The sequence below is a fragment of the Aptenodytes patagonicus genome, chromosome 2, assembly GCF_965638725.1.
Source record: "Aptenodytes patagonicus chromosome 2, bAptPat1.pri.cur, whole genome shotgun sequence".
NCBI lineage: Eukaryota > Metazoa > Chordata > Aves > Sphenisciformes > Spheniscidae > Aptenodytes > Aptenodytes patagonicus.
The window spans coordinates 9112689-9125710 of record NC_134950.1 but is presented as its reverse complement, the minus strand read 5'-3'; the positions used below and the strand labels follow the sequence as shown (position 1 = coordinate 9125710).

The following is a 13022-nucleotide window of genomic DNA, read 5'->3' as shown; positions in this document are numbered from 1 at the left end:
TCTATCGTCAACTACATCTGGATGGTCATAAAATAATGTAATTACCACCCATTTATAGAATCAACCATAAAAATACGAGGTTGGAAAAATACACCACCAAATAAATATTAACAAAATGATTATTTAATTGGCAACTGATTATACAGATAAAAAATATTTCAATTAAATGCCTGTGAATGGTTTTATTTACTGGTGGCTGAGCAAGCCATGGAGTCATTGCTATGAAAACTACCATCTTCTCACTACTGAAAGCCAGAATTAATTGCTATAATGGAATTTTACAACACGGTGGTGAGCAGCTGTAAATCACTCACCAGTCCAGCCTTTACTTGTTTCTGTTGACAAGTACTGTACATTTCCTTATCTATTTTTCTCTATCTATCTACAACATTTTAAACTTAACTCTATCTTTCCTATACACATGCATAAAAGTAACATCAACTTTCTACCGTTCCTACATTATACTGTTGTTGGGGTACATTAATTCCTTTGGGATTTTTTACTTTTTTTTTTTCCTTTTTCTTTAAAACTCCTTGAAAAGAGCTCATACGCTTAGACCATCTAAGGCTAATCATTCCTGTTACCCTTTTGAACCTCCACTAGCATTTCAGACTAAGGTACTTTTTGCTGCTTGCTGCAGACACTGAACATTTGATGGTACTTTTATGTGAATTAGTAATCTAATTAGAAAATAGAACTGCTACTGCCAAATTACTAATGCAATTCACATTTTATTATTGGCCACAGAACAGGACATTTCTGTCTCACACTTTCGATACTTCTAGAGTGAAAGCTCTAAAAGCTGTGCCTATGTAATGATTATCACTTTTTTAAAAAAAAATAACGGCAGGTCACAAGGGACACAAAATTTTGTGCATGTGTGGATCAACACATGTATGAGCTTTTGCTCCAGAAGACTGAGGAGATGGTGTCCTGGTTTCAGTTGGGATAGATTTAATTTTCCTCCTAGTAGCTGGTACAGTGCTGTGTGTTGGATTTAGGATGAGAATAATGTGATAACACACCGATGTTTTAGTTGTTGCTAAGTAGTGCTTATACTAAGTCAAGGACGTTTCAGCTTCTCATGCCCTGCCAGCGAGAAGCCGGGAGGGGGCACAGCCAGGACAGCTGACCCAAACTGGCCAAAGGGATATTCCATACCATGTGATGTCATGCTTAGTACATAAACTGGGGGGAGTTGGCCGGGGGGGTGACCGCTGCTCGGGAACTGGCTGGGCATCGGTCAGTGGGTGGTGAGCAATTGCATTGTGCACTTGCTTTGTATATTCTTTTATCATTATTATTATTATTTCCCCTTCCTTCTCTGTCCTATTAAACTGCCTATAACTCAACCCACAAATTTTACTTTTTTTTTTCTGATTCTCTCCCCTATCCTACTGCGGGGCCGGGGGGGGGAGTGAGCAAACAGCTGTGTGGTGTTTAGCTGCCTGCCAGGTTAAACCACAACAACTGGTCAGTCCACTTAGATGGGCTTGGGATGAGGGGAAGTAAAACCAGACAGTTTGGCTGCAAATTAGCCATGCAGTAATTTCCTATGTGTGTAATTAAACTTTTTCTTAATCTTACTGGGTAGTTTGATTGTCACCCTAGATGTGGTCAAAGGATCAGATCCATTTTTCATTGACAGTAAATGAAAAATTGGTGTGGACAGAAAAGCAGCTGGATACTCTTCTGATGTCCTCACTAAAACGAAAAATTCTTCTACTCCACAACTAAATTTGCTACCCATTACACAACACATAAGGAAGCTCAGAGAGATCAACACATACATATTCATAGACTACAGCTGTTTGCTCTGTTTTGAAATTGAATTAGGAAAACAGTTGTTTTAAACAACAGCACTACAATTACGCTAAGGGCTTTATTGACTTTTATTGAATATTAGATACCACATGGTTTATGTAATAATGTCATAAGAGGCCTGCTTTAAAACACATCAGCTCTCTTCAAACAAACCTCAATCCCGACACTGTATTTATTCTATGATTTGAGCTTTGTAAGTCTACTCCATATTCACAGGTGTTTGTAACACAATAAAAATAGAGGAAAACATTTTAAAACCCCTCAGAGAATAAAAGGTATTCATCACAGACACAGGAGCTGTAATGTCGGACAACTGAAACTTCGGTTTTAAATCGTTTTAGTGTCTCTTGAACCAAAAGAAAAATAGAGAAATCAGGACATGTTACTCGCAGTATTACATTTAAATCTGTGAGTAGTGGCTGAATGAACACCAACCCGGATTGCTGCTTGTCTCATTCAGACAACTAGTAAGAACTAGTAGCTGCACAATTTGCCAGCATTTTCCTGAAACCATATGGCGTGACAAGTACGTTGGAGCCTGTACGCCCTTATGCACAGCTAATAGAAAAATGAGACAAATAGCTTGATAGAAACACTTCAATAAAGCAAGCAGACTGCCTATAGCTGATGGTCAGAAGAATGATCTTTGAACTAAAGCTGCATCTGACATGACGAGTTGAGTTGAGACCATGATAACTAGTGATAGGACGAGAGGAAATGGCCTCAAGTTGCGCCAGGGGAGGTTTAGATTGGATGTGAAGAAAAATTTCTTTACCGAAAGAGTGGTTAAACATTGGAACAGGCTGCCCAGGGAAGTGGTTGAGTCACCATCCCTGGAAGTGTTTAAAAGACATGTAGATGCGGCACTTAGGGACATGGTTTAGTGAACATGGTGGTGTTGGGTCGACAGTTGGACTCGATGATCTTAGAGGTCTTTTCCAACCTTAATGATTCTAATGATTCTATGATTCTATAGTTCATTCGTATTTTTGGCTGATGAAAAATTTATTAAAACTTTCTTCTACATTTCAGAAAAGAACTAGGATGATTATTATCACCAGCTATACTTGAAAGACAAAGGACAAATGTAGCTACACGGAATATCTCACTGCTGACTATTCTTGGCTGAAACATTAATAAATTGCACTCTAATCCCAACAGGTTATGCTTTATAGGCAGTGACTCAATATGCATATCTATGGAAGGCAGGCTGTTCATTTTTTGTTACTATTTTCATTATGTTTGGCCCCGAGAGTTCAAAACAATAAGCTGCATTTCAGGAGTCATATAAACAAATAAGAAGGACTTTAGTTTACTCTTTTAACTCCCCCAGTTGCACCCACATCTGATAGTCTTGCCAATTTTCCCAGATTAACATATGCTTTGGATACTGCTGAAAACTGCGAGACATGGAGATATCTCACCTCCCGAGTTTCACACTTTTAGGGATTCTTTTCAAGGAACACAAGTCAGAAACACTGATCCTGCTTCTACTATTGGTGAAAGGAAGGAAAATAGATTCAAAAAGCAAAAGAAAGTGAAATGCTAGTTTCTTACCAGATGTAACATAAGCAGACCTGAAGTCAGTGAAATACAGACTCAAATGTGGAGAATAGCTTACACTCATCCACCTAACTCGATAGTTGGGACAGGCACGTCTTCCTTCAGAAGGAACTATCTACAACAGAAAACAAACTTCTCAGATTTCCCTTTGCCTGTCTAGAAAATCAGGCATCAAATAAATCAGATTTTGAAGCTGGTAATATTATTTCAAGGAGAACGGATTAAGAGATTATGCTGCTGTGGATCAGCAGCTGTTTCACGATTCCCATTTGGGTTATTCGTAACTGTCTGTACACCATTGAACACTGGTCTCAGTCAAGTCACCAAGCACAGCTCATCCAGCCTGGCCCCTTCCTTCAGTCCCTGGGTAACTGGATCTGAGCACAACCGCAGCGCCCTCCTGCTGTCCAGTTCCTACTAATAATGGAAGAAACACACAGCCAGGCCAAGTATCTTCTGCCAACACACCGTTTTCGGGTCCAACTTTGACTTCGCATTGTTTAAAAAACAGAAATGCCCTCTCCCTCTCAGGCATCGTACTGTCCTTCACAGAAAGCACCACCTTTCCTCGCACCCATTACCTGCCAGGTCCGCCACCACGGGAACATCAAGGTTTTAGCGGCAGCACAGCCCAATCTCCCTCAGACAGAGCTTCCCTCCCCCCCCCCCCCCCCCCCCCGCAGGGCTTCAGCTCATCCGGGCAACCAGAGCGGGTGCCCGGGCCTCCCGGAGGCGCCGTCCTCGCCCGGCAGCGGGGGAGGCCGGTGCCACCGTGGCCGCCGGCTGTCCTCTCACGGCCGCCGCCACCCCGAGGCGGAGGGGCGCTGGGCACGTGAGCCAGGAAGAGCGGGAAGACGCCCGCGAGGCGGGGGCGGTGCCCGGAGGGCGGACCGGGGCGGGCGCGGCGAGCTGCCCCCGCCCCTCTGCCGCCAGGCGCCGGCGAGTCTGCGCCGCAAAGGTCGCTGGGAGTTGTGTCCTCCCGCGGCGCCCTTCGCCCTCCCCGACCACGCTCCGCCCTGCCTGGGCGGCCCCTTGCCCCAGGGCCGCCGAGCCGTGTGGGGGGTGCTCCTTCTTCCGCCGTGAACCCTCTGTCGTTGCTTGTGTGCGGGGAGGGATGGGCGGAGAAAGGGCTCGGCACGGCTCCTCACAGAACTACAGCTCCCGGCGTGCATTGCGCCCCATGCATCTCAAGGGGGGGGGCTTGGGGGGAAGATGGCAGCTGCTAAACCGAGGCGGAGAGGTGGCTGAGGTGAGTCTGGGGCAGCCAGGAGGAGGTCCCTTTCCTTGCCTTCACCTTCGCAGCCATCTTCTTTTCCCGTTCTTCCGCTCCCTTCCCCGCTTTAAGCGTTTGGGAGCGAGGAGGCCGCGCCAGATGGGCGGGCGCTGAGGAGAGGCGGCGGGAGGCTCGGGCCGACCTTCCGCGGCGGGACCGCTCTGGGCGGCGGGGGCGGCTGGCGGCGGGAAGCGGGAGAAGAAGCCGCAGGACATGGCCTCAGCCCATATCCCGGCGCCCCGCACGCCCTCAGCAGGGCCGCCGGCTCGAGGTGCCCCTGTGGGCGCTGCTGAGCGCTGTTACCGGCGGGCAGGCTCCCCGCCGTCCGTCCGGGCGGGCAGCTCACCACGACGGCTGTCTCGGGAGGCTTGCAGCAGCGAGCGGGACGCCCCTTTCCCAGGAGAGGGCTTGAGGTCCTGCCGCTGTTGAGCGGTGCCTGCATGACGCTCCTCCGGAGGTGAAGGCCTTCCATGAGACGATCATAACTCGACACCTTGTTGTCAGTAGTCAGTCGTGTCTGATGTGGTCAGATGTCCCCGTGGTGTCAGTCTGAAAGCATCGAAGCAGCGGAGGACTGTGGCTTTGGGATTTCCCTAAGCTGGTTTTCTTCAGATGGACGGACCATAACATAGCGAGGTCTTGCTAAGCATTAACCAGACACAATGCAAATTTACAAAACGACTACCCTGTGAGCTTCTTAAATAGCTTCATCTTTTACTTTAAAGTTAATTGTGCAGCACGGAGCCATACTTCAGATAATTGAGGTGTAAGTTCACAAATCCTATTACTGAGAACTAACTCTAGTACAACTTCTCTTTTGTTAAGCCGAATACATCTAGGGGGGTATCCCATGGTACTTTGAGCTGAGATACTAGGAAGAAGAGATCCTGGCGTGGATTGAGAGATCTCTGTGCTCTATTGGAGAACTTGTGGAAAAGTCTGTAACTTAGAACCAGAGTTTTAATTCCTATATCAAAGTCAAGTTCACTAGCCTAGATGAAGCTACATCAGATGTTTCCTGTGCAAATTTTGTAGGTAAGCTAAAACCAGAGTAACGGCCAAGGCTTTGGGAAGATATAGGTAATCTACTTTCTGAAGCCTTGTAACACACTTGAAATGTTTTCTTGAGTAACTTTACTATTCAGGGCATCTTGCTGGAAGACTCAGTGTATGGATGCTCTTAAACGTGGTAAAATTTCCCTGAGAAATTGGTGGTTTGGGATTGAAATCTTGCTTGTAGTGCCCTGATACATGTAAAGGCTAACGCATAAGTTTTATTTAAGCCTTTTAATAACACTTTTAATATTTGGCTAAAAAAATGCTGCTAGAATGGGATTAATTTCTGATTTAGGAAAAAACTCAGGAAAATGGGAATTAGAATACAGTTTGTAATTAAACAACTGTTTTAAAATTGAATATTTAAGTTTGGCATCCAGTTATGAAAATGTTTGCAGTTAATGATGAACAGTAACTTCTCTCTACTTCTGATCCAAACTTGTACAGGAGAAAAGAATAAACAAGTTTTATATTACATGCAAGTGGAAGGAGGCATTAGAATACTAATCAGACTCGGCAATTGAACTTCAAGTATAATGAAAGGGGATCGCACTTCTAATTATGAAATCTAAATTGTAAAATGTACAGGTCAGAAACAGCTTTGGTTGGTATCAGTGACTTTTAACTGCCCAGCCTAATTCTGTAATGAAGTAATTCTTGTAAAATTACTGTGTTATCCTTAAGCAACTTTGAAGATTTTTTTTTTTTAAGTAAAAGCAAATCATGTTTTCTATAGAGCAAAAACTATTTATCTGATGGATTTTTAACCTACCACTGGCACTATATGTAGCTAGGCATAGGAACATTGCTTTTAATTTTGCCAGTGAAATGGATATTGGGTTAAACTAGCCTTAGAGATGGTGGAAAGGATTGCTAAGGAACACTTATTTAATGTGCAGGGTTTTTCTTGTCCTAAAACCATCTGCTCAAGACTGAGTTGTCTAAGGTGGGGCAGGACAAATGTCCTTTTAGATGTGCCTGTTTAGCTGAACTCTCTTGGGTGAGGGAACAGGGTAGCCTCATTAATACAGCCAGGCTCATGTGTGGCATTGCTTCTCTACCTGAGAAAGCTAATTCAAAATAATCATAGAATCATTAAGGTTGGAAAAGACCTCTGAGATCATCGAGTCCAACCGTCAACCCAACACCACCATGCCCACTAAACCATGTCCCTAAGCACCACATCTACACGTCTTTTAAATACGTCTATGGACAGTGACTCAACCACTTCCCTGGGCAGCCTGTTCCAATGTTTAACCACTCTTTCAGTAAAGAAATTTTTCCTCATGTCCAATCTAAACCTCCCCTGGCACAATTTGAGGCGCCAGGTACTTCCACAGAATTGCACTGTGCTATGTAAATCCATCTTATATTGCATTTTTTGGATTCTGGGAATTGTAGTTTGAGCCTAACTGTATTTAGGAATAAGCATGTGACTTATTAATCTTGCATTGTACTGGCCACTTGCCTACCTTCAAAACTAAAGACGTTTAATTTTTCAAATAGGAAATATGGGTGGGGAACCAAGTGATATAAAAACTTAATGTGCAGTGTTTGATATGTAAAATTTAATTCGGTGACAAACAGCAGAGCAGACTCATGGTGGGAAGCTTCTTATTTTATTTTAGTTCTGTTCTACTGTAACAGATACCAGCATCTGTGGACTAAACTTTGCCCTAGGCCTAATGAGCCAGTGATTGAACACTTTATGGAGAGGAAATTGTGTAGTCTGTTCAGCATGTAGAAGACAGGCTACCTCCATATTGAATTTTTGGTCCTGTTACAGATCATAAAATGATTAAAAATCCAGTGAATTATTTAAAAACAGAACAAAAAATCTTCAATTTGAACACTTGTCTGAGTTGCTTATACAACTTTTCTGGTAATTTCTGTGTTAATACCTTCTATAGTTGACTTCGCTGGCAACAACAGTGATAATGTTCTAGAAGAATGTATTGAATTCCTGATTGCTAGTGATGGTCAGTAAAACACTCTGAGTCTCTGGCACTTGACTCGCTTGAACCTCTCCTCAGGCTCTTTGCATTTTTATGTTCTAATATGTCAGTAAATCTGCTTTCTGTAATCTCCCAGGTAAGTTCTTAACTAGACTCTAAATTAGAGATTTCACTTTTCCATGTGTCTGTTGAACATCACAATCCACAGCACATGTTTCCTTTTATAAAATTGTGCTGCTTCTAACTGTCCTTGGAGAGGGACATACAGCCTTCTAATAGGATAGGATATTTTAAAGAAATTACTTTGAAGCACTATTTTTAATCACGGTTGCTATCAGCAAGTTGGAACCTTTGATTGAAATAAATGTACAATGACAATAAAGTTTATTTTTAGCAACTATGAATATCTCCATAGTGTGTGGTCATGAAAACATATTTTGTGACCAAATAAAATATATGTTCTCACTTTATCAGAGTCTGGAATTACAGTTTTTTGGTGTGCATATATAAACAACTATTAGCTGAATATCTTTTATTTATTTTTTTTATTTTATCTTTGAAAACAGCAACACTCAATCTCTTTAACTGAGATTTTTTTCTTATTTGTGAAAAGGTACATTTGCAGGGAGGCTGCATTTGGCAGTTAATAAAACCAAAATGCCCTGCCTTAATATAGAAAAAAATCTTCAAATTATTTGCCTTTTAATGCTAATTAATTAAAAGGTAGATTAGGCTATTTTTATCCCCAAAATAGATTGTTGTAACTTCAGTTGAGTTAATTGTATGAAGATACCTAATTGCATCAAAAATCCTTTGAGCAGCTATTGTTTATACTAGTTTGCTCTCTGATCTAAAAATCTGTCTTTTTTTGATACTGGGAGAAAAATGTCCTAGAAAGTGCCACACAGATTTGTCAGCATCGTTTTTCTTTGTATGGAACAGAAACCTTTCACAGGCATTTTAACAGAGAAGTGCTGCGATTTACATTTGAAGTGGAAGTATCCTGCAAGGCTGTGCACCATTTAGCATCGTAAACAGTGGCAGTTCAAAAGGTCATCCCAGTAAATACAGAGAAAAATGTTTACTCAGGCATCAAATGCAAGAACAGAATGACTAAATTTCAAGAGCTGGTAAAACCAACATATGGTCTGGTCAGATAAAATGATATCTGGGTTTCTGTGGTAACAGCCTCTTTGATACTGGAACTGAAGAATGTGACTTTGGCTCATTCTGCATAAGTTTCTATGCATATTTGGACGTAAATTGTCTAAAGCTATTGTCTTGACTTAATTTTTTGTTTTCTTTATAGCTTAATACATTTTTGCAAAATTGAAGACAGATTCCTGATTAACAATGCCTGGCAGTAAGTACTGTTAACTTAAGTATGTTAAGACAGTATTTAGGGGTGTTTACGATTACGGTATTTTCTTTGGGGGTTAAAAATTCTACCAAAAATAAAATGAAAAAAAAAAAAATTATGATACTTGCTGTCATTTTAAAGATATTTAAGATCTCAATATTATCCAGCCTCTGCCTTTGTAAATCTTCGTATATTTTTTAAAGGAACCTAGTATGGGCTCTGCATTTTCCTTTTCGATAAGAAGTACACAGTTTAACATTGATGAATTTTGTGATTTAAAGTATGTTCTGAAATAGTTGTATTCAAAAAATAAAAAGATATTCCATATAGCGATAATCCTATCTTTGGAAAATTACAAATATTGTTTATAGAAGATAGAATTACTATTTAGGATATAAAGTGATAAGACTTAAAATTTTTAACATTCAAAGTTAAATGAGATTTTTGAGGCAGATGTTTCTAAGAATCAAATTATTATTTACCTTGAAGAGTAGCAAATTTCCCTAACACAAAGGCTCAAGTTACAAAATGTCTTACATTAGTATTAATTCCAAATAATTTTTTTTTTATTTTTCTATTTTCTATTTAGAAAAATCCTGCATGTTCTCTAGTAAAATTACTAACATCAGTCTTTGGATAAAGCAGCCTGCTTTATCCAGAGGATAAAGAAGTCTTTCATAAAGTTACAGTACCAATCATACTGAGTGCACTTTAATTATAGGTTTGTAATGAATTTCACAAATGTTTAATTTCATGAGGAAATGTTTGAGCATTTTTTTTTTTTCAGTGACTTAAGATTTGTAATAAGCTGTGACTATTGGGTACTAAAAATGTCTTACAGTAATTCTATGTTGTTGTTTGAACCACTGTCATGTAAAATACCTTACTGTAAGTATTTAGGTGTTACCTGCTTTATTGGTAGATAGTTGAAACTGTTTCTCTACATAGACATGAGTTTTTGTAACAAAACAGTGTCATACATGTGTGTATTATATTGTATATTTACATGAGGAGCAGCTGGCATAAATTGTTCCGACTGTACTGTGGTTCAACTTTTGTAATACAGTGAACTGCTGCTGTGTTTCGATTGCAGTGTTTAGTACTGTTAAGGCCTCTATCATGGTACTCACTTTTGTTGTGAAAGAGTGTGTGGGGTTTTTTAAACAATTAAACTGGAAGAGTAAGATTTCCCGCCCCCCCATCCCCCCCCCAAACCAGGTGTGCTTATGTTCAGGGTCATTATTAACACTGTTTACCCTAATGCATGTAGAGTCTGCATTACTACAGAGTCAGATGGAACTTAAAGGAGACCAAAACAACTGATTGCAATGTTTATCTGTAGGGAGACATTCAGAACTACGCAGCCATTTATTTCTCTTCTGGGTATATTTGATGAGTCTAAGTGTGTGGGTGAAGGGATGGTAACCTAACAGATGCGTGTATATTGCATATGGAAATAACAGTACTTTTTTAACACTTTTCTTCCAAAAATCGTGGTGATGAAGAACTATGATTAGATTTTAGTGCAAGCAAGCATCACTTTGTGGCTAGTTGTTCGTTTTATCAATGTGCATAGAAACAGCCTTCAAGACTTCAACTTAGTTGCATGTGAAAGGGAAAGCTTCTGTCTGCTAATTTAGGCTTCTTTAGAGATTCCACAGGATTCTTTTCAGAGCATATTGATGGAACAGGTTGCTACTATTTAGCATTACTTTGAAATCTTAAAGTATTTGTCCTTGAAATCTGAAAAGCTCAGTTGTTTGTAAAGGCTGGGATTTTTAAATTTTTTTTTTTTCACATGATGTTCTCTCATCCCACACATCAACAAGTGCGTTGAACATCTTTTGGAATAAAATATGGAAAAGGTTGTTAGAGTGAAATGTTTTCTGTCATGCTAGAATGAGTTCTTTATAAATGACGTAGAATAATAATATCTAGTTAAAAGGGAGGTTTGATGGAGTTCTCGGGTCATCCTGACCAACTCTCTCTTCCAGCGTTGTCCTGCTTGCTTTCCTGAGTCTCTGTGTCAGTTCCTGGTAATATTTTTACCGCTTTTTTTGCAGTACAGTAGTTAGGGAATGTCTAGGTCTAAAAGTAGTGGTTTGGAAGGTCAGGAGAGGCCAAGGTACTGGTATTATGGAAAGACTGGACAAAGAGACTTAACTAGTCTTTCTGGGGACTTTAGCCGTTCCTAGAGACAGTTTAGAAGTCAGTCTTGAAGTTATTGTATGTGAACATTCACAGGACAATATACTTTTTATCTCCCTCAATATTAACTGTTCAAAAAATAGGCATGTAGTCAGAACTGGGATGTGGTATTGAGAGGGAGAGAGATGAACATCAGCAGATAACCAAAGGTAATGCTCTTCTCATTTAACCTTATCTCAGTCATGTGTGCTGGTCTCTGCAGTAGTTTGTTACATACTGGATTATCAAATTTTCCATTGATGTTGCTGTTTAGTGATCTCATTTAGAGAATATGGGGATATAGTGCTGCATTGAGTCCTTAATGAAATAATGTTAAGGTTTTAGTCTTAATACAGTAATAGCCCATAAACTGAAAATTTTCAATCTGCTCTCTTAATCTTAAGATGTAAAAGTGCCTGGTTTTGTTTAGCCATGGCATGGCATCTGTATTGACATCTAGTCTGTAGTGGAGGTGTAATGCTATAGAATCGCAGCAGCACTTGTAGCAACCTTGCCAAAGCATTGCTTTTCCCTATATTCTTTGTAGCTATAACTTTATGTATAGCTCCTCTTGTGCAAATAACATGGGCATTGATGCAAGGTATGCTTACAGACATGGTGTCTTCATATGAAGTTGAAATTCAAGTTCTAAAATGTTGAGAAAGCAAATCTGTTTTCTCACTGCTTTTATAACACAGTAGGATTAGATCGATTTGAGCCACAGCTATGTTATTAACCGATTTAGCTGTGCCTTATCACAAAGAAACTGTGGATTAAAAGATTAATTAGTCCTTTTATTTAAAAACAAAACCGAAGAACTTGTAAGCAGATAGCCTTTGCAGTACAGGCAGTATGTGTTTTTCATTTGTCACAAGCTTGCTCTCAATTTCCCTATTCAGTAATTCGTGCAGATGATTTCATTTAACATACTTCTGTTATGGAACATGGGTGGTTTTGGTGGGGTTTTTTTGTTGGCTGCATTTGGATTGAAACGTTACAAATGCTTCTGTTAAGGAAAAAAGCATATCTAAATCATATAGCAAAACATTTGTTTAAGACTCTTTTGGACATTATGTTCCAGATATTCACTCTTAATCAGATGCTTGAAACACAGTTTGGTAGATAATGAGTTTTTTTCAGAAACAGCTAACCTACTTACTGGCTGTATTCCCTGACTTCAATTAAATATTTAACTTAAAGGCAGATTTTATACTAAAATGAAACTGCTTGGATTAGAAAAATTATGTGTGATACAGGTGGGAACACCTGCTGACTATAAGAATGTATTTTACTTGTGCTAGCTATGTGTGTGATTTTTTTTTTTTTCTTTTTCATATTCTTTTTTCTTGTTCTTACTTATGCCATTAATGTACTTAATTATATCTTTGCTTTTCAAAGTTTTGTTAGTAATGATTGCTATGTTAAACTGATTTTAGCTGCTGATTAGCAGGTCCTTGTATGACTGACTGTAACATGCAAATTAAGAGACCAAATAAATAAAAACAAGGATTTTGACAAATGTAATTTTCCCACATTCTTCCCTTGAATTACTGCTGTGAAATTTAGTAATATGAACATCCCCTATGCTATTCTGTCAAATATTTGCCAGTTAGAAAGAGACCACTCTGACTTAAGTGATACATGTATCAGTTATAGTGGAAAATCTTCCATGTATTGGCCTGTTCTTGGTTACAGTGAAGTGACTGTTTTGGTAACTTCAGAATGCTTCTCCAAGTATGCTCAATGCATTGATTGCTTCTCATTAAACTACGTCACATTTTGTTTCCTCAGCTTTCCAAACACC

At 39.8% G+C, this 13022-nt stretch overlaps 1 protein-coding gene across 5 annotated transcripts in view; it reads left to right on the top strand.

Annotated features, from left to right (window-relative positions):
• The first annotated feature begins 4512 nt into the window (after positions 1-4512).
• The window catches only part of EFR3A (EFR3 homolog A), an 88945-nt gene continuing 80435 nt past the window's right edge, over positions 4513-13022 (top strand). For 4 of the 5 annotated variants that reach the window (XM_076329085.1, XM_076329084.1, XM_076329082.1 and 1 more), the window contains exons 1-2: positions 4514-4636; positions 8981-9034. In XM_076329085.1, coding sequence (XP_076185200.1) covers positions 9025-9034 — 10 coding nt within the window. In that variant the 5' untranslated portion in view covers positions 4514-4636; positions 8981-9024. Of the gene's footprint in view, positions 4637-8980; positions 9035-13022 lie in introns of all 5 variants that reach the window. The other variant, XM_076329086.1, reaches the window with a different exon arrangement.